The 25,134-nt window shown below is 28.9% G+C and overlaps 5 protein-coding genes across 7 annotated transcripts; 3 read left to right on the top strand and 2 right to left on the bottom strand.

The window, feature by feature from the left end:
- Window positions 1-446: 446 nt before the first annotated feature.
- On the bottom strand, window positions 447-10,263 carry Vha44 (V-type proton ATPase subunit Vha44). Of its 3 annotated transcripts, XM_072013279.1 has the most exons (9): window positions 10,063-10,263; window positions 8,757-9,078; window positions 6,079-6,657; window positions 2,570-2,756; window positions 2,358-2,456; window positions 2,073-2,281; window positions 1,771-1,915; window positions 1,559-1,703; window positions 447-1,444 (listed from the first exon to the last, which is right to left on the bottom strand). In XM_072013279.1, exons 2-9 carry the CDS (start codon window positions 9,040-9,042, stop codon window positions 1,349-1,351), a joined length of 1,746 nt encoding a protein of 581 aa, XP_071869380.1. In that variant the 5' UTR covers window positions 9,043-9,078; window positions 10,063-10,263; the 3' UTR covers window positions 447-1,348. The 3 variants fall into 3 exon arrangements, with proteins under 3 accessions (XP_071869380.1, XP_071869378.1, XP_071869379.1); XM_072013277.1 differs by lacking the exon at window positions 6,079-6,657 and having other exon boundaries at window positions 10,063-10,252; XM_072013278.1 differs by lacking the exons at window positions 6,079-6,657; window positions 10,063-10,263 and adding an exon at window positions 9,370-9,585.
- Window positions 10,264-10,576: 313 nt separating this feature from the next.
- Window positions 10,577-12,454, top strand: LOC139992419 (replication termination factor 2). Its single transcript, XM_072013235.1, has 3 exons — window positions 10,577-10,832; window positions 11,007-11,390; window positions 11,463-12,454. Exons 1-3 carry the CDS (start codon window positions 10,764-10,766, stop codon window positions 11,862-11,864), a joined length of 855 nt encoding a protein of 284 aa, XP_071869336.1. The 5' UTR covers window positions 10,577-10,763; the 3' UTR covers window positions 11,865-12,454.
- A 118-nt stretch (window positions 12,455-12,572) lies between these two features.
- On the bottom strand, window positions 12,573-17,729 carry S1p (membrane-bound transcription factor site-1 protease). The gene is made up of 15 exons (XM_072013223.1): window positions 17,593-17,729; window positions 17,359-17,472; window positions 16,517-17,055; window positions 16,290-16,421; window positions 15,996-16,205; window positions 15,736-15,920; window positions 15,371-15,662; window positions 15,118-15,269; window positions 14,736-15,016; window positions 14,546-14,657; window positions 14,209-14,467; window positions 13,857-14,131; window positions 13,470-13,759; window positions 13,112-13,388; window positions 12,573-13,036 (listed from the first exon to the last, which is right to left on the bottom strand). The coding sequence occupies exons 3-15, from the start codon at window positions 17,039-17,041 to the stop codon at window positions 12,670-12,672; spliced, it is 3,357 nt and encodes a 1,118-aa protein (XP_071869324.1). The 5' UTR covers window positions 17,042-17,055; window positions 17,359-17,472; window positions 17,593-17,729; the 3' UTR covers window positions 12,573-12,669.
- Window positions 17,730-17,760: 31 nt separating this feature from the next.
- Dnalig4 (DNA ligase 4) lies at window positions 17,761-25,116 on the top strand. Its single transcript, XM_072013229.1, has 12 exons — window positions 17,761-17,891; window positions 21,549-21,726; window positions 21,820-21,977; window positions 22,060-22,316; window positions 22,399-22,713; window positions 22,826-23,132; window positions 23,207-23,336; window positions 23,409-23,663; window positions 23,719-23,904; window positions 23,978-24,295; window positions 24,384-24,626; window positions 24,702-25,116. Exons 2-12 carry the CDS (start codon window positions 21,556-21,558, stop codon window positions 25,044-25,046), a joined length of 2,685 nt encoding a protein of 894 aa, XP_071869330.1. The 5' UTR covers window positions 17,761-17,891; window positions 21,549-21,555; the 3' UTR covers window positions 25,047-25,116.
- Window positions 18,331-21,437, top strand: LOC139992416 (general transcription factor 3C polypeptide 3). Its single transcript, XM_072013230.1, has 4 exons — window positions 18,331-18,773; window positions 18,839-19,042; window positions 19,126-20,969; window positions 21,079-21,437. The coding sequence occupies exons 1-4, from the start codon at window positions 18,433-18,435 to the stop codon at window positions 21,357-21,359; spliced, it is 2,670 nt and encodes an 889-aa protein (XP_071869331.1). The 5' UTR covers window positions 18,331-18,432; the 3' UTR covers window positions 21,360-21,437.
- Window positions 25,117-25,134: the final 18 nt, after the last annotated feature.

Raw genomic sequence — 25,134 nt, 5'->3', positions numbered from 1 at the left:
TTTAAATCAGGAAAAATATTATATCTGTAGACCATTTTATTTCTCAAACGTATGTATAGAATAAAATTGAATATATTCAGGCATACGATTCGATTTATATCGTTGTATTAAAAATACAATTTCGAAAAAAATAAAATTTAAGTAATATTGCAAAGTAAAGTAATATTGCAAAGTATAGTTTCTATACATAAAGTATTTATAATACAACCTGTTTAAACAACATGCACCATAGCGATTCCGTATATTACTTTTCATTTTTATGCAGCCTTCAAATCAATATTTAATACTTCAATTGTATTTATTATAAAATGAAAAGCTTTATATATCATTAAAACTTGAAAGATAATGTTAATAATAATACTTTAAGAATTCCACTAATGTTTTGCAGTTTTATAGTTTTTAATAAGTAACATTGATACATTAGTATGTATCTGGTACACTCTGCATTGTTAAAACATTAGTTTTTAATGTTAGTGAAATAAATTTACAGTATCTTAACACTTCAATAACACTTATTTTACTAGTTGTCGCATAATACAATATGCATTATGAAGACCTATTGAATGAACATGGTAAAAGCATTTGAATCAAAACAGATATTATGACATATGTTCTTGTAACAAGATGCACTTTCTTCTTTATAACAATATTCACAATGGTCTTAATTTTATAAGCAATACATAACATAATACAATTCTACATTGCAGAATTTCTATTCTGGCACAATATATTTTTTGCTCTTCATGTAGTACTATATAAAATAGGTTGTGCTATATTTAATTGTGAGAATTTTGGTACATTTATACAGGCATTTTACGCAGAATGTGATTATTATGGTTGTTAATCTTTAATATATTCAGTTTTCTTTAAAGCTGTAAATTTAAAGTATATAATCATATTATGAGTCTCATTTGTACTAATGTCTTTTGTTCAATTAAATATAGCCTGTTTAAAAAAAAAAGAAAATTTGCAAGATGTATTCAAATTCGTCTGCTAAAATTTATACAAATAATTGTGCATTCTATTATGCATAGTTTATATTAAGCTAATATCAAAGTACATACATCTCTCCAGGCATTTTGATGTACTATAAAAATATCAGTTTTGAGTAAATATTTGATATACTCCTGGAAGTGAATCAATAATAATTACATTTACATTGAAAATCAAGATCGTAGCAAAGTTTTAAAAAATGCAATATATCGTAGTTCATGTAAACAGAAATGATCATAGTTCATACAAACTACTTTATACGCACCTGCTTTAAGTACCTGGAGATATGGAAGTATGTTTTATGTAAATGAAAGGATATTTAAAATATAAGAAAATAGACTCATCACTTTAATAATTAGACCTTATTGTCAACCATATCTACGTTGATTTTATAATACACATAAGGGAAATAGTCATTTTGGCCAAAACCTAACCCTGGTATATCCACGCTCTGTTTGAACAGATAAATAGGAAAAAGATATTAGGTAATACATGACAGAATTTTTATAAAGAAATCAAAGTAAATTCCTTTAAAATAATCTATTATTAAAACGTTACAACTTACATCTTGATTTCCTTGTGCACCAGACGATGTTGTAGCAGAGGAATCTAAATGAGCGTAATGCTGATTCAGAACATCACGTAAACGCCTTGCACATTTTTTATGAGGATGCAATAATATCGCTTGAAAATTTACAGGTAATCCATACCTAATAAGTCATAATTTAATCGATATATGATTATATGTAAGCTTTGTAACATCAAATGATTATTTACCTTAGGACAGATTCTACAAATACGCGCAAAGCTTTAACATGAATCCATGCACAGAAACACTCACTAAAGTTAACTTTTAACCAACGTACAAGAGGCCCAAATTGTTTCTTTTTATCTGTTACCAATTTTGTTATCTCATTTTTTCCTATAACATATTTTAATAAATTTCATAATTGCAAATAATATTAATGTCTCTACTATAAAACTAAAAATTGTATAAACTAATTTGTATGTAAATAAAAAGAAAGTATTTGTTATAAATAGAAATAGAAGTAAAGAAATTGTAACAACACATTAAGTACCTGCTGCTAATTCCTCTTCATTATATGTAAAATCACGAACGATGAACTTCTTTTCACGTGCGTGTAATTTAAATTCATCGATAACTTTTTTGAACAAAGTAACAGTAAATAATCCATACTCAACATCTTGAGCAATGAGTTGTGTAGTACGTGGTACTATCATTTTCGTTAACTTTTCATATCCACTATGCCATTCCTGGAAATTTGCTCTAAACATTTCATAGAAAAAATTTTGTATCATCTAAAGAAATAGCAGCAATTACAAAATTTGTTAAGTAAGTTTACCTTGGGACGATTACAAGCAAAGTAGTTAAATATTCGCTATCCAAGATAAAGTGTTCCTTCTTCACTAAATCTGCCAAATTTCTTGTTAATAAGCTTCCTCTATATAATAACAATTATCTTCCTTAAATAACTTTCAAGATATAGAAGTCTTAAGTAAAATCAATAATAATTTACATATATGAAATGTTCAGTAATAAAAAGTTATAACTTACGTTTGCTTCTTTTCAAGATTTTGTAAACTTCCTTTCAAATTATTATATGTTGTAGATTTAGTTTTAAGATCAGCATCAATTTGACCCACTTGTTTACTGATAATGTCAGCAATATTTCTCAATGATTGCTTGATAGGATACTTTGCCATATCCCACTGGAATCGAGTTATATATGATGGTAGATCACCTAGTAAATTTAAAATGTTAGTGTAATTGTTCTGTGAGATAACCATCTTCATTTTCTATATAAATATTCAAACAGAGCTTGGTACAATTTTGAAAATGTGGAATCATAAGTAACATGCAATGTTTAAATTACATGTAGTATAATTAATGTTTAAGTGTGTTTATAAATGGAATACTGAATATATTTTTAATGATTTGATAAAGTTTATAAGCTGGAAATGGATAAAGCTCTGTTGAATTGTAGATATATTGTACAAATGCAGAAATATATCTGTAACATCTAATTTTATCAACTGTAATATTTACATTTTTCATTTTTACATATTTTCTCATACACTTTTATTATATTTTTATGTTCATAAGAAAAGTGATAAAAAATTCTAAACTTCTCTTTAAAGAAAATAATAATATTACTACTTACATTATGTTTCTTTTATGCTAGTTAAAAAAAGAAAAGAAAATTATAAGTCTGCATGTGTACAATAAAATTATGCATATGAGTACATATCTAATTAAATTAATTTTAGCTGAACCACAATTAAAATAATTTTGTAGATTGACTCTGTGATAAGGAGAGTATTGATAATAATAAGATAACAGAGAAAGACTGTTTCTACTAAACTCATTTTTTGATTCTAGTACGCTCCTTACTTATTATTAGCGTTACAAGAATAAGCGAGACATTAACAAAAATACAGCATGCAAACATTAACGTATAGAAGCATTTTATGTTATCAATTCTTTCTTATTGTAAAATTCATTTCATTTAAGTAAAGTTGATCTTTCTTTTTAATACATAACATTTTTAAGTAGACATTAGCTCAAATTAATTAATTTATATATCTGTAATGAAAAAGAATTACTCGTAAATCACGTTTGAATGAATCGTGAAGTTTCAGAATTAAGTAGTTCCAGCTAGTCCCTTTAATTCAATGTTGTAAGATTTGTTTCACTGCAATTTCTTTTTTATTATCAATAAAAAAAAGCTTTTTGACAAAATATTCATTCAAACAAAATTTATGATAACTCTGTAACTACTGATGGATTTTGAACTATGTTATCATGTCCTTTCATGAAACTGTCAATGGATAATTTTTTATGAATAAGCACACACGCACGCATGCACGCATACGCATGTACACTTGTTTCATTAAAGTATGAATGCAGTGAAAACTACTGAAATATGATGATCATTGATGCTATATGAATAGTTTGTATCTTTTAATTAGTATTTTCAAGATATCATGTTTGACTTGTGTATATTAGAGACCTAAATGATGTAGCATGAACAATAGTAACATAGACATAGTATACGGCTAAACTAAGATATTTAAGCATTTCATGCTAACTGTTTATGAAGTATTTTATAAAAGTTGATCAGTAGGATGTTCTCTGTGATATGGATAACTTGTAGTGTTGAAGGGTACTGAGCACCATACTGTCATTAAAATTTATCTTATCATGCGAAACAGTATGTTGTAAGTCCATGTACCGATCGATAAGTGTTTTAAAATTTTTGTTAATTGTGTCTCATCTGTAGTCTGTGCTAACGTCCATAATACATATGAGTACATGTATTATAGTTTGTGCAATAGTCTTTCTATGAAAATTATAAAAAGTAATGGTTTGAAAGCATGTAAAAGCTAGGTATAGGAAAATGCTAAAAAAATGTATTGAAAGAAATAAAGTTATTACTAAGATTGTGTAACTGTGTTTTAAATATAGCATACTTCTTATAATTGTTCTTAAACCATACTTTAGTCTGTATTTATGGATATGAATTTTAAATCCACAAGATTTTCTGATTCACAATCATAAATTTTAACTTTAATAATGGTATATATAAATTATTGAAATAACTTAATGTAATGACAAAATAATTACATCAGTCCAACTTATTATACTAACATATTGTAACTTTCCTTTTTTTTTGTATATCAGTAATCTCTAGTAAATTTAGTATTTATTTAAACATGTATCTTTTAAAAATAATACATAAAAAAATGTTATACATAGGAAAATTGAAACGAAGTATGGTATAAAAGAACATGAAGTAAAGAAGTTATAAAAAAGAAGCAGTTAAAATGTTAAGAAAAATAAGGTTGATAATGATTGAGGTAATATACTATGTGTTCATTCATTCGTCCACAGCACCTGGAACAATTGATTGAATGATTTCTAAAAAATATTAATCAAATAGAACACCCTCATATCATTAAAAATGAATTTTAACACAAAATTAGATAGTCCCTTAATGTGTTTTGTACTTGTTCACCACTAGGACGCAGGAGTGAAAAAGAACTAGCTAAGAACTTAAAACAAACTAGAGCATTTCCCGAAAAATAAACTTTAAGAATGTACGCACATTTGTTGCAATTAAAATGTGCTAGAACATGGGCAGCTGTCTTTGTTATCTTCCAATTTTTTAATTCCTGCGTGCACAAGAAATATTGTAGAAATATCACCGAGGAAATTACTGTGGTACAACACAAAATATTTGATATACTAGGCTTCTGTATTTTGAATCACAAACTAAGTAAACTAAACCAAGTATCTTTTTCCTTTTGGTACTGTCTCACTTGGTGTATGCTGTAAGCATTTGAGAGAGATTGTCATGACTTTTATAATGTGCTTTAATATTCTTTCTTCCTTTCTCTTTCCTTTTTTTTCTTAAATTGTAAAAGTATATACAAATATGTAACATATATTTAGTCACTAATACAAAGAAAATTGTGTCTTTTGAATAATGCAAATTCAATTATAACAGAGTGTAGAAAATTTATTACAGTGACAAAAAATAAAAAATAAAATATGTAATAAGCAATGCTTTCTCATTTGACATAGCACATTAACATTTAAGAAGATTTGAAATAATTTATTACATTGGAGGCAAGATTTGGCATAAAATATTTTAGCATTACAAACATTGCATATATGTAGTGCAGAGTTGTGCAGAATTGACACTGAAGGAAATGCGCACTAGGATCATAAAGACGCTTTCAATATATAGTGACTGGGAAAAACTGAAACAACGTGAGTTTCAATTATTCTTGTTCTTTTTCCTCTAAGCAAAAGCTGCATGCGAAGATCATTGTTTCAAAACTTTCAATACTATGAAATGACAACCTCTCTCTCTTTCTTTCTCTCTCTCTCTCACTTTCTTTCTCTCCTATATCTACCTCCAAAGGAGATAAGACAAGACAAGAATCGGTCGCTAAACGGGCGAATCACGAGGTGCACAGGAAAGTAGGTTTGAACAAGTCTCGCAGCTATGTTGGGAGAAAAGGTTCGACGGGTTGACCTGGCGGTGATAGGACGGGTACCTGGATTGGGCAAATTGCCGCTATGGTCTTGGTCTTGGTCTTGGTCGTTGTTTTGGTCCGCATCGTCTTCGTCGTCGTCATTGCCGAGCGATTTGCGATTGGAGGTAGATCGATCTGCTTTCTCAATAGTCCGATGACGTGTCGCCGACTGCCATCTGGTCTCTCCTTCACTGCTACAGTTTGATGAAAGGGAAAGACTCGGACTCGTGGGAGTAGGACTAGGAATAGGTGTGGAAGAGGTAGAAGCAGCGCACCAATGCGCATGGTAGCATGAATATGCTGATAAAGGATCATTTGATGATCTGACATCACAGATGCCTTGAGGACTATATGATGATTTCTTTTCGGTTTCAGAAGGATGATTGTGATGTTTATGACTATGATGATGCTCGTGATGATGATGACGCTGGTGATGATGCTGACCTAAACAGGCGGCTGGTTCTGGTTCACATTTCTCCGATTCCTTCCACTGCTTGTGATGCTCCTTTGAAGACTTGTGTGATGGGGTGACGGGGGTGTTTGGCGGGGTGTCCGGACCCCCTTCGGGGCTCGAGCTCTCCCCATCCACTGACGTTTGACCTATCCATTACAGCCCAGTCCCAATCTCCGCGCGATTTTTCTTACGTCTCGTTCAACTATTATTGCGTCCTACGCAAATGCCTAACGACAATGCTGTCGAAACTCAATCAAAATAACTCAAAAAAAAGAAAAGAGAAGTCACGGAGTATTTAGCGCATAGACAACCTCTCTATTTCATTAAAAATTTGATCACGGAAATACGACTTTAATAAATGGATAGTTTTACACATCATAAATGAATGTTAATTTTTATTATTTCATTAGTGAATATACATATTAAGAGCATCGCATTTACATTTGTAACAAAAGAAACTAGTGAGATATGCAGTTTTTACTAAAAAAAATAATAAGAGATCTATATTTAAATAATTGTATTTATAAAAACTATGCACCTCATGATTACAATATTCAGTTATTAATAAGATTACTATACTTGCTAAAAATTTGTTGATTCCTATCTTTTTCGTTACTACATTTTGCAAATAAAGTACCATCTAGATCTTAAAGGAAGATTTCCGTTAAATACTCCGAAATGGCAAAAGCAACAAAAGAATGAAAGAAAGAAAAAACGGAAACAAAAGGAAAACAAGACATAATCAAAATGAATAAAGGAACTAAAGACAAAATGAGCAAATTATATGCGATAATGTCAACTTAAATTGCAAATGATTAATAATGCCAAGGGTATAAAATAACTGAAGAAAAAAGGAAAAAAATCCGTGTAATAACTAATTCGAGCTTGGTGACCACAGTAACCCAAGCAACTCCTTGCGTCCTTTGTAAATTTTTAATAAAAAATGTGGTCTATATCTCTAAATCACTGTATATTTGAAATATTTCTTCTACATATATTTCAATATATGATGATACTGCATGTTTGTGTACTAAAATTTTTTGTAGCTTTATACATCTTTGATGGTGCACATGTATGAGCATTTGTTAAGAAAATAATAAGGTAGGGAAATAGGGTTAATGTGGTCCAAATTAAACAAAGCAAGCCAAGCAACACCATAAATATGAGAAAATATTTGTTATAAATAATAAAATAAATGAATTCTAATCCAATTATAGTAATAAGCATTCTACAGATATGTAAATCATATGCCAAAATATGATGTGTACCATCATATCTTGCACATTAACTAAAATTCTTAATTTCTTAATAAAGTAAAAAATTGAAAAAGGTAAAGAAAAGAAACACTGATTTTATGCACTTAATCATACTGACTATAACAGATTGACATAGACTATGTTACTCATAAAAATAAATAGGCATATAATTTTTAATGTTTTTCTTTCAAGGATAATTGTTCAAATTACTTGATTGTTTATTTATTATATAGAATTTAGAATACTTTACATTCAAACAGACATTTTAACATATTACAGGAAAACCTTTTATAATACAGATTCTTTCAACTAAATGTTGAAAAGTTTAATAAAAAAGATGTATGGTACATATCATATTTAAGAATGTTAATTACTGTGTGCTATAGCCACAAGTATTTTGCCTGCATATTATCCTCAATAAAAAAACATGTCTATTAAGACAATTTGTAAAAAAATAATATTGTTGTTATTTGATTATTAGCGTACACAGACAAAATTTTGTTTCCATCTATCAATCTATTAATGTAGGGTACTGAGGAAAAGGATCAAAGACTCTAATCGTGCTATTATTATTATTATCAATGAATAAATTAAAATTTTTAGAAAATCAACTGATACATGTTTAAGATCATTGTTAAAGAAAAATTCTAAGTTGTGTGCATGTTTTGTGTTGTGTATAGTATCCATTGATGTCTTTGCCAACCAATATTATTTTATTGTTAAAACATCATACACAAAAAATCGATCGATACCTGTTTGTAAGGATCCAAAAAGATAAAATACCATGATATAATAATATAATACCAATATTTTGACAAATCTTTAATATTGAAGCATTCTATTTGAAGTAACATTGGATAAAAAGTTGATAATTTTGAATCCTTGACTCTTTCAATAATCTGTTCTCTTATATTAAAGAATAGATTATATATAAATTTAAATTATAGAATAAATTTTAAAAACATAAACACACCAATATTTGTACTCACTATTGTTAGCCAAAAGATTTTCATGTAGCTTGTCTCTTTGATCTTCTAAAACTTCTCCTAGGTATGTTGCCACCTTGCGTGTTACTTGTTCAACATAAGCATCAAGTTTTCCTAGATCATCTGATAAGCCAACCAGTTGGTCCAATGTTCCCACCTTTAAATCTGGGATATGAAATTTGTAGTTGACTGACAAAGAATGTTGTTTTGATGTCAAATTGTTCATGGTTTCCCATGTCTGTTGACATGTTTTATCTCCAGGTGCAGATATTAACCAATATTCTGTCATTTTGGACAATGTTCCAATGTAGATGACTTAATATATCTGAAAAATTGTATTGTAGAAATGTTATGTACTTTGTTCACATAAATTGTCATATTTTATAGTGTTATATACCTATTTATTTGCATTATATTTTGTATAGCAAATTTTATTCAATCTTTTAACATTTCTCAAACATATAAACATCAAATAATTTTCTATATATTTATTCAAATCTCTATAGAAATATTAGAGTGATATTTTGTATTAAAATAATTGTATAATTTATCTATGACAAATACATTTTTGAGTTGAGAATTAGCTGTAGAAAAAAGTAATTTTGTCAACAATCACCTGCTTGTCTATCAAACGTAGCTAATCTATCAAATTAACATTATAATTCTACGAGTATTGTCTATGGATTCGTTACTTATTCGCGTGTAAGTAAATGGTGGTGCGAAATTCAGAATTCTAAACAATTGAAGCATTTGCAAAGCTTTGAAAAATGAAATAAAAAAAGGGGGTGTGGCACAACATATTTCTTTCACTGTGGTATTATATTATGTAATTAGGCGCGCTTTCCACGTGACATATACTAAGTGCAAGAATGGCGCGCCGAACTTACAGAACGATCAATATATGGAAATGACAAGTGTTCATAAAATTACAAAAGAGATGGTCCTAAATTGATAGGACTATACAAAATGTTTAGTGCAAAGTCGAGCTTATCATTGAGATGACTTAATGGCGTCCACTATTAAACCAGTATAAAATCGATAATACAATAGATCTGATCGTTTTCATAAAAAAATACGTCGTACATTAAATTTCGAACAATCTGGAAGCTTAATATCAATCAATATAATGAACACACAATATATTGCATTGAGTGGCTCAAAAACAAGTATCACAATCTTAATATTATATTTGACAATAATCTTCAATTTCTTCTTAATCGTAAAACATGAGTTAAAAGCACTTTCTATTTAATCATAATTTATTGATCATTGATTTATTTTAAACGCGAAACAAATTGCTTCTGCTTACCCCAGATATTTCAATTTGTACCTTTACTTGCAAAACACGGTAGATGCTTGAATTTCTCTAGAAATTTAAAACATTCGCTGTTCTAATCACTCAATCGTCGAAACTATATCAGAAACCATTGTGACCTCACGTGATGACAATTTTGTGCTGCTGTCTTACGACCCGCCCGGCAACTAAAGCATAAACTAAAAGAATCATCAGCTGATTTAGAACCAGAGATGAGTAGAGAGATTGCCAATGAGTATGGGAGAAATTCAATCAAATTACGCTTCATGAATTACTGCCTCTAGCGGTGAAACAGCGGAACTATACGCACACTCCGATGTTTTTGGTTGGATGCGAGAAATGTGCATATGCACAGCGAGAGGTCTCCTACTTCACACCTATTCATTAGTACTCATCTCTGGTTGAGATACTGTAAACTGTATACCGTATCCAGTGTTATATATCAGTACCTTTTGCTAATAATATCAATATAATGCAAATACACCAATAGGATAGAGGTGCGTCATCAAAACACGGGATACCTTTATATTACACTAGAGAGGAAATTTTCTCTTTGTTTACACCTTACACTGTGCTTTTGACATTGTGGCAAAGAGGAGGCTGTTGGTTGTCGTATAGTCCTTAACAGCATTTAACGCAGATCTGCTTAGGATTAAAGATCGTAACCGTATTTTTGATTTAGTCTACGATATATCATGGGTTGTGATGGTGGAACTATTCCTCGCAGAGATGAACTCGTCAGAGTCAAAAAGAAACCAGAACAGGTAATTTTCTACGTAATACTATCTATGTAATAAGGTTTATTATATATCATTCATTTACTAAGGGAATGACATATATAAAACATCATCAATTTTAGTTTACAAAAATTAATTCCTTATCATACTGTGTATTTAACTGAAATAAAATTATATATAATTATTTATAATCAATTGCAGAAAGATAAGGAAGCAGAGTTAGCATTTAAGTGGAGACACTGTACAATTAAACAATTACCATTACAACCACCAGTTGTTGGTTGTGCTTTAGGTCGTCTTTATAGTAAAGAGTCTGTATTAGAAGGCCTCCTTGATCGAAACACCCTTCCAGAATCAGCACAACATATTAAAACTTTGAAAGACATAAAAAACCTAAATTTAACATCTAATCCAGCATTTGAGGGTAATAAGGCAAAAAAAGGAGATTGTTATATTGATGAAAGAAAGAGTCCATATATTTGTCCACTTATTGGACTAGAAATGAACGGAAAGTATAAATTCTGCTTTTTATGGTCATGTGGCTGTGTAATGAGTGAAAGAGCACTTAAAGAAGTCAGAAGTAAGGTAGGCAGTTTTATTATAAGTATAAAAATTAAAAGAAACATATTGAGATTTCTATGTTATAATGTATTTCAGATATGTCATCAATGTCAACAGCCTTTTACTGAAACAGATATTGTTATTATAAATGCAGAAGGTGATGATCTTAAATTAATGGAAGAAAATATGACCCAACGAAAAACAGCTCAGAAAAGATCTAAGAAACAGAAACATAATGAAGATAATCAAACGCAAGATGTTAGACAAGAGGAAGTACCAAAGAAAAAAATGAGGAAAGAGGAGAAAAGTGGTACTGTGAAGGTCAGTGGTAATAGGACTGAAGCTGAAGATCCAGCATATAAAAAAGTTAAAGATAATTACAGTGTTGCTAAAGATCCCAAAGCATCAGAAGTATTCAAAAGTATTTTTACGACTCATAAATCTGCAGCAGAACAAGATAGGGCACATTGGGTCACATATAATCCATTTTATAATTAAGATATAATTTCAATGTGAATGTTCCAAAAGTAATTAATATTATATTTATATAAAAAATATTATACTTAAAATTCATTGCAAACACATTGTAAACATTGAAATAGTTTGTGTCATTAATTAAATAGCTTTATATATAAAAACAGTTTTATTTATGGAATTTTTGTAGCCTATATTACAAAGTAGCAACATTTGTAAGCTAATAATATTATATTATTATTTGTTTGTAACAAAAATGGATGATGATGTCATTATACAAAATCTAATAATTATTATAACCACAAGTTAATAATAAGTTGATAATACATTTTTTGTATATATATATATATATATATATATATTTGTTAACCTAAAGCAAATGAGTGTTCTATTAATTAAAATATTAAAATATTTGAAAAAATATAAACATATAAAATATTGTCAATATTGAATCTAAAATGATGTTTTTATAATTTATCGTGCAAATTTATATTTACTTTATTCCATGCATTTTACTAATATATTTTAATGTATGTATATTTTTATATGTAAAGTGTTTGTGTCCTTATTTTTATTTTTCACTTATATGCTTGATAAACGAAATAATAGGGTAATCTTGCATTTTATACCTGTATATCAACAGAAACTTGCACTATACAAAATTAATCAACAACACATAAAATTTATCAAAATAATTTATGTAACTTTTAGATTTATGTTGAGTACTATATATTTAAAGGCACATAATATAGTTTGTTATATTTTTAAGCGTTTACCACAGATAATTGAACATTATCTTGCATTAGTTGAAGGTATGTCAAATACACAGTCACATTTGAGGCACTCTGCGTAGAGAAATTGTTTGAATAACTCTGCGTAATCTACCGACTGTTCGTTTTCTTCGAGAATGCCTTTTTGTTATTAAGCAATTCCATCGATTTAATAAGTAAAAAAAAATACTTGCTACAATTATTATTCCTCCCATGTAACTCCACTTACTTGTAAGTATTATACCATTATCTTGATCATTTTGTTTTAATTCATCAATATTATTTCGATCTGCGTGATGTAATGTAGGAATATTTGCACCTCCAACACGTCTTCTAAGCCATAATGGACTTGAATCTTGTAGAACTGGATTTATAGCAACTATTGTGTCTCCAACAGACAATAGTTTTTGAGGCTTATAAAGATTTCTGAAATAAAATTAAAGTTATACTGTAATGTACTTATTCATCAAATGAAATTTAATAACATTTATAATAACTTACAAAGGAACAGATTCGTTTAAAGGTTTTGGAATAGCAGGAGTAATAGTAGGACAAGATGGAAGTGGTCTAATATGACCAGCATTAGTATTTTCAGGCAGTAATACTTTACTATGACGTTTCAAATAACTTCCTTCCATACGTTGAGGTAATTCATTACTGTCTAAAATACTAGACTTCTCAAGAACTTTTGCCTTAGTTTGACTTTCGTCTGTAAAAACAGTTGCGATATGTCCTGTTGTTGTATATTCCAGTATAGCATCAAGCATCCAAAAACAAGCTAAAAAATAACATTTAGTTTTAATTAAACAATAAAAAATAATATAATTACTAAGTTAAAGATTTCATGAAAGAAACGTACGTTTTTGTAAATGGCTGTCATCGATACAATTTGAATCCCCATATACTACAATTCTACCTGATACAATTTTTGCTTGATCTCTCATATTATTTTTTTCCACATTTTCTTTCTCCACTATCTCGTTGTTACTGTAATTGTCATTATACAGTTCTTTCATATTTACATAACCGTTGGTTTGAAAAAGTCCGAGAATTGGCACTGGGATTGTAGATCTTGATTCTGATTCAAGCAAAAGTTCCTGCCCTTGGTCATGTAATTCTGCATAAAGAATAACTCCATCCTTTGGAAATCTTGATAAACGTAAAAAATATATTTTATCTCATTATTAAAGTCAATATATATATAATAATTTAAATAGTTAGCTATGATATTTATTATATTACATACCGAGTGATTGTAGTACCAGAGGCAAAAGTAACAGGAGGATGTTGACCAAGAGTAAATTGACCATTGCGTACTTGGTCACCAAATGCAATTCCCCAGTTAGGATATAGTAAATCATTCAAGGCCGGCACATTTGCACCTCCTGTATCTGGTATCCACCATTGCCGAGTATTTTCATCATAAAATTTCACTTTCCTCATAACAGTGACATTATACCAATCTGCAAATATGACTACAGAAAGACCTTCTTCTTCTACATCTTTCCTTAATTTAGCTACCTGAAACATAGTTTTTTGTAAATTTTAAATTAATTAAACATTACCAAAAAATATTATTGAACATTATATAATATTACCTCTTCAGGAAAAAACTCTTCTTCACTATCGACAATGAGTAAGGTACCATAATTTTTGGCATTAAAACAAGTGAATGGAGCACCAAGTACCTCTAAATAATAACCAGCATTACGTAAATGCTGATACATATCTTTAAAGTTAGTATGAATATGGTCACCGTTCCAATCAAGTGGGTCATTTTTCACACGCAAATCATCTCGCGGGAAGTATCCGGGAGGATAACGCAGATTGTGAAATTGATCCCATAGGATACGTTTACTATTAAGGAAATGTTATTCAATTTTAGTTGTATAGTAAAATTCTATACTATAACTAAAACTTCTTTCTGATACTTACTGATGGGGAGGTGTAGGAATAACTTTTGCTTTTAAGGGTAATTCTATTTTAGATTGTCTTACTTTTTCTTCTCCATCACTCGGCGGTGACTCAATTGTAACCGATATATGACCTATTTATAGAATTAAATTCTAACATAATAATATTATAGAGTATTATTTAATATATTAGAAATAGAAATAATTTCAACCTTGTGCTATGCCTTGCCAACCACGAGCTGATGATGGAACTGTTATAGCAACTGCTAACCATCCAGACCATGGCCAAAGAACATCACTATAAGTTACTGATACATCGATTCGCTCACCGTTACCATTGCCGGTATACGGATGCCATACAAGCTCTGTTACATGACCAGATACTCCCAAGCCATTTATTATAGTTATATTTACAATTGTAGGCATACCAGTATGATATACAGCTTGTGTACAGTATGGCCACATATACTGACATTCAGTTAAGTCTATATAACTAATAATGTGCATCATAGTTTATGTATCATATTATACACCATTTTATAGATCATAATTAATATTAAAATAATGAACTGTATAATATAAGAAAGTAATTACCTTGGGCTTAGTGTAGCGATAGGTGTATATGAACGTAAAAAATGAAATGCTCGTAAAAGATCTAGCTTTCCAGCACCTTGTTCAAACATTCCAACTCCCGATAAACGACGTGCAGAAGTAAGTAATGCTTGTTTCATACTTGCTGGAGTAATCTAAAATAATTAAAATAGTAATTTTGTCATTAAACATTTATCTATATTTATTTATAGAAGAGATAAATCTACAAGAAGATAAAGATTTGATATATAATTACTCTTTGTTTAACAGATCCATCTGCTTGTACAAACCCACTGGCTAAAAGTGCTACAGCTCCAGCAACAACAGGACTAGCAACAGAAGTTCCAGATAAGGTTCTACAACCTGCTTGTAATGCAGAACCTCGTACTCCTGATCCATATGTAACTAAATCAGGTTTTACTCTCCCATATCCTGATGGTAACTCCCACGTAGTCATACCACGTGACGAAAATCTTGCTATTTGATCCTCCCAGTTGATTCCACCTACTCCAATGACATCCATCTGATCCGCAGGATTATTTAGGGTACTATATTAAATGAGATTCTATTTATTGGTGTATTATAAAATTAAGAGAAATAAATATAGAGAAAATTCCTTACCCATATAAAGGTCCATCATTACCAATAGCAGAAACCATAATTACACCATTTGCTGTTAATTCCCATACTTTATCAACGAATGGATGGTCCATAAAATCTGGTCCTCCAATACTAAGATTCAGTACAGTAACTTTTGTAAGAATAGCATAATTGAATGCATCTAAAAACCACGATGTGTATGATACCTGTGAAAAGCAAGGATGTTCTGATGTTTGAAGTTAAGTGAAAATTAAATATACTGAATATACTGATAAACATACCTGAGTATTAGTAAAAACACGAAATATGTGAAGTTCAGCATCAGGTGCAAAACCAAGACAATCTATACAAGATGATGCAATAACTCCAGCTACAAATGTCCCGTGACCTAAACCATCTTCTAGTGTTTTTTCATTTGTCCAATTTGAACGTTCTTTAATTTTTTTAAAATGTGGGTGACTAGCTGCTAGTCCAGTATCAAATATTGCTACCTAATAATAATTATTATGTATATAATAATATTATTTCAATTTATTTAATTTCTTAAGACCTATATCCCAAACAAAATTACCCACCTTGACTCCATTTCCAGTAACACCCATACCCCATAAAGCATCAGCTTGAAGTATACTTGTAATTTGTCTTGGTATAGCTCTTAATAATCTACGTGATGTGTGACGATTGGTTGATTGCCAAAACTGATTGTTCTAAAATTCAATATAAGTCATGAAAAATAAAATTATTATTGATTATTATCTTGATTATACAAATTAAAATTAAAATGTCCAATATAAAAACTCACATAATTGTTAATTTTTCTTTTGAAATTTTTGTATTCTAGAAAATCTGCATCCTCTGATGCATTGACAAACTTTAAACTTCTTTGTACAAGTCTTTGAGGAGTTACTCTTCTAATGAGAGGATGATCAGTTAAAGCACTAAGACCATTATGTTTATCTGTTTCTTCTAAGAGAACAACATCAAAATCACTTGGATAATTGCTAGCCAAGTTGTCACGAAATAAAATTTTCCACTTATGAATACCAGATGAATTCAATGCAGCTTTTATGTAATTTTCACGTGTATGTGGTTTATAATAGCCTTTAAATGCAACAATGTATTCATTTTCAACAATTCTGCTAGTAAAATGGACTTTTACTTGTTTAGGGCTATTGCCATGGCATGGTAATTTAGGTACATTATTAAGTTCAGAGTTTACAGAATTGTTTTTTTCTAATAAACAGTTTACTTGATTACGAGATGATCGAATCACAATATTAAGTAGTAATAATAAAGAGACATATAGCCAACATGTATGTGGCTTCATACTATTAATATCAGCTGAAAAATACATAAGAAAATTAATATCACATATCACATACAATTGTTAAATAAGGAAATAAATATACAAAATATAGAATCATCTACTTATGATATAATATAATTTAGAATAAATTATTTTAAAATGACATTGTAGAACACAACAAAAAAAACTTTCTTTTTAAATTTTAATAATAAACTACTACATTTTTATTTATATTTGAACGTTAAAATAAAAAAGATTAAAATAACTTGTAATTAATTCTGTTTATATAAATGTGATTGAGATTGCAATTCATGCATATTGTACTTTGTAAAACTTACATGTAGTAGAGAGACATAATTTATTAAATTGTATTTTCTCTGCCCATGCTTTTTTTCAACGTTTCGAGCAATAATAAGATAATATAATAATTTCTTATTTAATGTTTAAGATATCTAAAAATGACATATACAGATGTTTTTTTATTGTTAAAAACCTTGTTTTGATGTCATAACCTCAACATTCTTAAAATAAAAATCCACTTCAAATGAAATATCAAAGTATTCACAACATACATTTTCGTTTAATATTTTTATGTCCCTTACTTCTCTACATTACAACTCGTATATTCTATTACATATAAATTGTGCCAATAAACAACGGACAAACAAATCATAATGCAGTTTACTATCGTATTGTTTACAGAACTTCACATCGCAAAGTGATGATGTCAATATCAAAAGTATAAGTTGTTATCTTGTAGACGCAGAAATAAAAATATAATAATTGTATGTTTAAGACAAATGTATATTTATAAAGTTATATCTGTGCCAGGAATCTAATATTAATCACTCTACTAGAACTTTAATAAAAGGTAAACAATTTATGTGGTAACTTAACCTTTTATATACATTTATTTCTCATAAATATTTAATTTACAATATAAGTACACGAATGTTAATATGTATAAATTATTAATAATATTATATAAAAAGTATTTTAACGTATGATGTAGATGTAATATCTGTATTGTATGACATTTATGTTTCATGCGATCAACATGCATTGTAAATGTTAATATTTGTATATTTATAATGTAAATATCTCTTAATATGTATATAAAATCAGTAGCTTGCAAGAAACATTTTTAATATATTTTTATTTTACAGCAATAATAATTTATCGAGAAATAGTATATTTTTTACTATTCATATCACATATCACATATTATGTGTGATAATTGTATTATGTCTATTTAATGTGTAAATCTTTAAACTTAAAGATACATAAGTTTAGTCTTATATTTATTTTAGTGTTCTGTTGTGTGACTGAAAAGTGGATAATTTGATAATTTAGTGCATATATATAGAACATTTAGTGCATATAATACAGATCAGAAGCTCAAGGATAAAAATATGGCGTTCGATGAAAAAAGTGCAATAGCTCCTGTGATTATAGAAGAATTAGATGAAAATGCCTTAAATAACATGAATGTTGATATGACAGAATTTATTGAAGCAAAAGCTTTAGAAATAGAAGATGTGCCACAAAATGTTATATCAGATGTTTATTCGAGACAAAGTACTTCTGCTATGGATATTACCACAGAAGAAGAAGATCATGATTTATTAATAACTGCAGATGAAGAGGATCAATTAACAAAGCAGTTTTTAAATGGAGAGTTGACATTCTCTGAATATTCTTCTAGAATGGATCAAGATGTAGATTTAGAAACTGCAGAATTTGATTTTTCTAGGTAGTGGCCTAATATAGATCTGTGTATTGTTATAAAATTCCTAGTAAACAAACTCTTGTTTTTAGAAATGATTTTGAAAATGAAGAAGTAGAATCAAATAAAACAATTCAATCTAAAGCATCAAAGCCACAAAGTGGAGGACAAATACGTCATAAACGGAAAAAAAGGACACTTCCACCTGTTCTGCAAGGTCTTATGGGTGAAGCAAATTTAAGATATGCTAGAGGAGATACAGAATTAGCTGCTCAGATATGTATGGAAATAATCAGGCAGGTGTATTTTTTCAAATAATGATATGTCGTTCCTAAATAATAATAAATAAAGCAATATAAATTCTTCAATGTTTCTATAGACAAGTACCAAGTGCTCCAGAACCATTTCATACATTAGCAATGATATATGAAACAGATCAACCAGAAAAGTCATTACAGTTTGCTTTGATAGCAGCGCATCTTAGTCCAAAAGATGCAGATCAGTGGGTGAGATTGGCTAATATGTCTCTTGATGGTGGAGACATAAAACAAGCTATAACATGTTATAATAAAGCAATTCAGGCAAACCCAAAAGATGTAACTTTATATGAAACAAGAGCTCAACTTTTAGATCGTAATGGAGATAAAAGAGCTTATTTAAAAGGATTTTTGAAGTTAGTTCATCAATTAGAACCTGAAGATGGTCAAAACATAATTAAGTATGCTAAAATGTTAGCTAAACGATACATGGAAGAGAACAATAATGAACAAGCATTAGAAGCAATGGAAAATATTTTTTCAAAATGTCCTAGTTTCATTACTCTAGAAGAAGTTAATATCATGACTGAAATACTAATAGCATTAAAAAAGTTTAAAAGAAGTTTAAATATTTTAACCACATACACCAGCATTTGGGTAAAATATAAAACCATTGATGGTACTCAAGACTCTGATATAATAATAAAAAGATTTGGAAATGAGAAAAAAGAAGAATTAGAAGATAGCAATATATGTGAAATAGAATCTTGTGGAGTGCCAGATAATGTTGTTGTTGACTTGAAGGCAAAATTTCTTGTAACACTTATTGAATTGAATCAGATTAAATTAGCTGAGAATTTTTTACCCAACTTTTATTTAAATGAAAATCCAGAAATTTCTGGCGATCTCTTTTTAGATATAGCTGAAGCTTTAATGGGGAAAAAAGAATTTAAAAACGCTTTAATGCTATTAGAACCATTAGTCAATAGTAATAATTATAGTTTGGCTGCAGTATGGTTACGACATGCGGAATGTTGGGTTGGTTGCAAAGACTTAAAAAAAGCAATAAAATCATATGAAGTTGTTAGACAATTATCATCTCAACATTTAGGTGCAAGAACAGCATTAGCTAAGCTGTATAAATTAAAAGGTCAATACAACAAAGCAATAGAAGTTCTCAATCAAGATCCAGAGTCAGATACTTTAGATCCACAAGTAATATATCAAAGGACATTACTCCTTTTCAAAGTAAAAAAGTATGATGAATATTTTCAATCTGGTATGTTACTTTTCTCTAGACACTGTGCAAACATAAGAAACAAAGTTGAATTAAATGCATTAACTAGAGCATATGCAGTACGACAACGTTTGGAAACATTGCAACTTCATCGACTATCCCGTGGTGAAAAACTTGAAGAAGAAAATGCACCATCATTTCTAAATAATACGGAATTAAGCGAAAAGAAAGAATTTCTCTTACTTTTGCAAATGTGTAAACTGGCTTGTACATTAAAAAAGTATGGATTACTACAAAGAATCTGTTCTAGTGCTTTAACATCTAAAAGATTTGAGAAAAGGAATTCTCATATCATGTTTTTATGCTTACTTTCTTGTATTTATAACAATGATTCTTATCATGGATATAATATTGTACGACAATTAATACGCGTTTGTCAGGAACCAAATTCTTGGAATTTATTAAATATTATTGTGCAAAAAGCAGAAGATTGTAGACACAATAGATTTATCATGCGGCTCCTTGGAAGGGAAGATGTGTTTTCATACCTGCATATAATGCATGCAAATAACTGTCTTATCTCGGGAACATATAAATATGCTCTTAATGATTATATTTCTCTTTTCAAAGTAGTACCCAGTGCCTTATTGGCATTACTTATTGGTGTAACTTTATTACAAATGGCATGCCAGAAATTTTCTGCTAAAAAGAATCAACTTGTAAGTCAAGGTAATTACAGCTGAAAAATAAATTATAGATTGTAATTTATTTAATATCTTGTTTTAGGAAATATATTCATAAAAAAAAACATTTAAATATTTGTTATTTTCTATTCCAGCTATTGCTTTCTTGAAGAAATATTCTCAACTTCGTAATGAAGATGGTGAACAAGAAACATACTACAATATGGGTCGTGCATTTCATCAAATTGGTTTATTACCAGCAGCTGTACAATTTTATAAATTAGTACTTGATAAGGACCCTGGAGATTTAGTTAAAAAGAATTCATATCTTTTAGATTTAAGAAAAGAAGCTGCCTTTAATCTACATCTTATTTATCTACAGTCTGAAAACTATTTATTAGCGAGAATGTATCTTGAAAATTATATTACGATTTAATTTAAGAAAGTTATTTACGATATATGATTATTACTGTATATGATTTATAAACTTATGTTATGTTGTAAATAAAGATGCAAATATTTTTTATAGAAATTAAACGATTTTTATAAATAAACTATCTCATCTCTTAAATTACATTGATTCTATCTTTCAAATAATTAATGAGTTCTATTCTTTTTTATACAGGAACAAAATGAATGGAACATTAGCTAGTAAAATTGAATTTGTGGAATTGTGCGGTATATTCGAGAAAATCTCTAAAACTAAGAAATCACAAATATCTAGGAAAGCTGATATTTTGGAGAAGTTCTTTGAGAAATGTCGTAATATGGGTCGTGAATTAAAAACTGAATATCCAGATATGGTAAAATTTTGAATTTTTAAATTAGTAATTAAAAAAAGTTGTTAATGATTATGTGTATTAAAATCATAATATTTCAATAAAATTCTTTTACAGGATGTTTCACTCTTTCCTATATTAAGATTAATCTTACCAGATCTTGAACGAGAACGCAAGGCATATAATTTAAAAGAAAAGTCTCTTGCCGATCTTTATATTCGTATACTTTGTTTAGGGAAAAACAGTAAGGATGCAATTAAACTTAAACAGTACAAGTAAGATTATTAATATTTATTTTTTCCTAGTATTAATAGTGTGCTATAATCATAAATCTTAAAAGGAACTAAAATGTTTTAGAACTCCAACTGCAAAGAATATTATACGGTGCAATTTTGCGGATAAAGCTTATCGGGTTTTACGAAGTCGTTTTGAACGTGAAAGTTCTCATATCACAATAGAACAAATCAATTTTATTCTCGATAATCTATCGTTAAAAAGAAATGATACGTTCAAAGATTTATTAAGGAAATCAAATGCATTAGAGTTCAAATGGGTAACACGAATTATTCTAAAAAGTTTGAAGCTTGATATTGGAAAGGAAAAGATATTGCAAGGTTTATTTTTTGTATATTACTTTAAAAATATATAAAAAAAATATATTTAGAACAATATCATTTAACAGTGATGTTTTTTTAGTTTTTCATTCAGATGCAAATTCATTGTTTAATGTATCATCTAATTTGCGACAAATTTGTGACACATTATATGATCCTCAATTGAGATATCATCATGATATTCAAGTTTTTTCTCATTTTAAGCCTATGTTATTAGAAGAATGTCAAATTGAAAATGTAGAGAAACTTTTTAATGGAAGAAAACAATACTTTGTGCAATGTAAATATGATGGCGAACGATCTCAAATACATATGAAAGATGGCAAATATAAGTATTTTACAAGACAAGGATATGATATTACAAATAAGCCTGGTTTTGGGGAAACTAGTTCTGCAGGTATATGTGTGTTGCAATTTGATTAGGACATGTTATATATAAATTAAACTAAATACATATTTTTGTAAAGATGACATGATCTCTATGATGGTACCAAAATTATACATTTTAGGCTTTATGAGTGGTGTATTTGGTCGATTATTAAATCCTCAAATAAAATCAGTCATTTTAGATGGTGAATTAATGGGTTGGCATAAAGAAAGGAAATTGTTAGGGTCAAAGGGAATGAACTATGATGTTAAGAAGCTCTCAAAAGATAGTCCTTATCAACAATGTTTTGTTGCATTTGATATTATTATGCATAATGATATTTTACTTAATAATGAACCTTATGAAAAAAGACTTGAAATTTTAAAAGATGTATTTAAAGAGGAAGAAGGTTGTCTTTTATTATGTAAATCTACTAAAGTTTCTAGAAGGTAATTGGTTATGATTGACAGCTTAAGAAAAAAGAAATTTTTACATGTAAATTTATACAATTTCTGCTTTTAAGCGAGGAATTATGTGAAATATTCAATGAAAGTATTAGGAATAAAGAAGAAGGAATTGTAGTAAAAAGATGTGATAGTAAATATAAACCAAATGTACGAAATGGTACTGATTGTTATAAAATAAAAGCTGAGGTAATATTCTGTATAATATTTGCTTACATTGTTATAATTTTTTTTTTGTTACTATAAATAATAATCTTTTAGTATTCTGAAGGTTTGGTACACGATATAGATTTAATTATTCTCGGTGGTTATTACGATAGAAAATGTATGGGTTTAGTAAATAGCTTTTTAATGGGTGTAGCTTCTTCTACAAAACCTCCTGGTGAAAATCCAACAAAATTTTTATCTGTAGTATCAGTCAACAGTGGTTTTTCTATGAATACATTGGAAGAACTCGGAAGAATGTTTAAAGATAAGTGGCAAACAGAACGACCTGAAAATGTCGTGCCTCCCAAGGTGAGTTGACGGAAGTAAATATTCGTTATAATTTAGTATCATTTTAATATGTTAGGTTGAGCCAAATTTATGGATTCGTCCTGAAAATTCCATCATTTTGACCATAAAAGCATCGGAAATGATATGTAGTAATAATTATCCAACCGGATACAGTTTACGATTTCCTAGAGTTATAAGTGTTAGAACTGATAAACCGTGGTATGACGTTTGCACAACTGATAATTTGAAATTATTAATTAAGGTACATAATTGAATGATTTATTACATGTTATATCATTACAATATAAATAACAAATATTTTTGTTATTTTTAAGGATACGCAACCAATTCAGAAATTAACAAAACGAGAAGTATCTTATGAAGATATAGAAGAAGCACGTGAAAGTAAAGTACGTAAGACAAAGAAACAACGTTCAATAAAATATGAAGAGAACTCAATGAAACCAAACATTGATGACAATCCACCGGTTCATCTTACCCGACTTTTTGACGATAAAGAAATTTGCGTGATAAATGGCGTCGATGAGTTACCTAAAGAACGGATTGAAGAAATTCTTGTGCAACACAGAGCAAATGTTGTACAAAACCCTTTAAAAGAAAATTACTGTATTATTGTTGGTAACGTTAAAACGGTAAATGTGCTATTTACTATTAGCTTTAGATCTTAATTTAACAATTAATACTGTTCGAATGGTCGACATATCGAATAAAATTCTTTAGGTAAGAGCAAGTTGCATCATACAAAGTAAAAAGTATGATGTGGTAACATTGGATTGGTTTAGACGGGTTACCAAAAAAGAAAATTGGTCGTCATTACAAGACTTTTTACCATGGGATTTGATATGTAGTCGTGAATCAACGAAACGACGATTAGCACAATATTACGATGATTATTATGATCACTATACTATAGATGCTGACGAAGAGAGTTTATTACGTTCGTTCAAAAAAGTCGAAGATACGGTATCACGTTCATTTACTTATTTTACTAAATCAATTTTCTATAGGTAATTTAAATTTTATATAAAATTATTTCAGGAGCAAAATGTTAAACTTGATTATACAGAAATGAAAAAAGTAGATCAAGAATTATTTAATAGTGAAATATCACCTTATTCTCTATTTCGTGGTATTGTGGGATATTTTTATGACTCATCAGATTTATTAAAATTTGAATTTCATTTTATGGGTGGTACTATTAGAGAAACTATTGACGATTCTGTGACAAATATTTTTATCAATAATAATTCCACCGGTATTGAACTGCAAAATTTAATTGACAATAAATCCCAGGCATCGTTAACAATTATTAAAAGCGAATGGATCAGAGAGTGCTTTAAACAAAATACAATTATTCCTTATTCTGTATACCTGGTCCAATAAATATTGATAGATTAAGTGATTTTTAGATATGTATATCTATGTAAATAAAATCAATTCATTCAAAAATAAATTTATACATTGGATTATA

This window comes from Bombus fervidus, chromosome 11 (assembly GCF_041682495.2).
Source record: "Bombus fervidus isolate BK054 chromosome 11, iyBomFerv1, whole genome shotgun sequence".
In the NCBI taxonomy this organism is placed as follows: domain Eukaryota; kingdom Metazoa; phylum Arthropoda; class Insecta; order Hymenoptera; family Apidae; genus Bombus; species Bombus fervidus.
This window is presented reverse-complemented; position numbering and strand designations above follow the sequence as displayed.

Coding starts and splice junctions, on each gene's coding strand:
- S1p (XM_072013223.1), bottom strand. CDS start 17,041: ATGAAGCCACATACATGTTGGCTATATGTCTCTTTATTATTACTACTT. Junction 15,270..15,370: donor ATGGATCTGTTAAACAAAGA/GTAATTATATAT, acceptor TAATTATTTTAG/ATTACTCCAGCAAGTATGAA. Junction 13,389..13,469: donor TGACAGCCATTTACAAAAAC/GTACGTTTCTTT, acceptor GTTATTTTTTAG/CTTGTTTTTGGATGCTTGAT.
- Vha44 (XM_072013279.1), bottom strand. CDS start 9,042: ATGACAGAATATTGGTTAATATCTGCACCTGGAGATAAAACATGTCAA. Junction 2,757..6,078: donor CGGCAATTTGCCCAATCCAG/GTACCCGTCCTA, acceptor TAAATTTACTAG/GTGATCTACCATCATATATA. Junction 1,704..1,770: donor TTTGTAGAATCTGTCCTAAG/GTAAATAATCAT, acceptor ATGACTTATTAG/GTATGGATTACCTGTAAATT.
- Dnalig4 (XM_072013229.1), top strand. CDS start 21,556: ATGAATGGAACATTAGCTAGTAAAATTGAATTTGTGGAATTGTGCGGT. Junction 21,978..22,059: donor ATTAAACTTAAACAGTACAA/GTAAGATTATTA, acceptor AAAATGTTTTAG/AACTCCAACTGCAAAGAATA. Junction 23,133..23,206: donor TCTACTAAAGTTTCTAGAAG/GTAATTGGTTAT, acceptor TCTGCTTTTAAG/CGAGGAATTATGTGAAATAT.
- LOC139992416 (XM_072013230.1), top strand. CDS start 18,433: ATGGCGTTCGATGAAAAAAGTGCAATAGCTCCTGTGATTATAGAAGAA. Junction 18,774..18,838: donor GCAGAATTTGATTTTTCTAG/GTAGTGGCCTAA, acceptor TCTTGTTTTTAG/AAATGATTTTGAAAATGAAG. Junction 19,043..19,125: donor ATATGTATGGAAATAATCAG/GCAGGTGTATTT, acceptor ATGTTTCTATAG/ACAAGTACCAAGTGCTCCAG.
- LOC139992419 (XM_072013235.1), top strand. CDS start 10,764: ATGGGTTGTGATGGTGGAACTATTCCTCGCAGAGATGAACTCGTCAGA. Junction 10,833..11,006: donor TCAAAAAGAAACCAGAACAG/GTAATTTTCTAC, acceptor AATCAATTGCAG/AAAGATAAGGAAGCAGAGTT. Junction 11,391..11,462: donor TTAAAGAAGTCAGAAGTAAG/GTAGGCAGTTTT, acceptor AATGTATTTCAG/ATATGTCATCAATGTCAACA.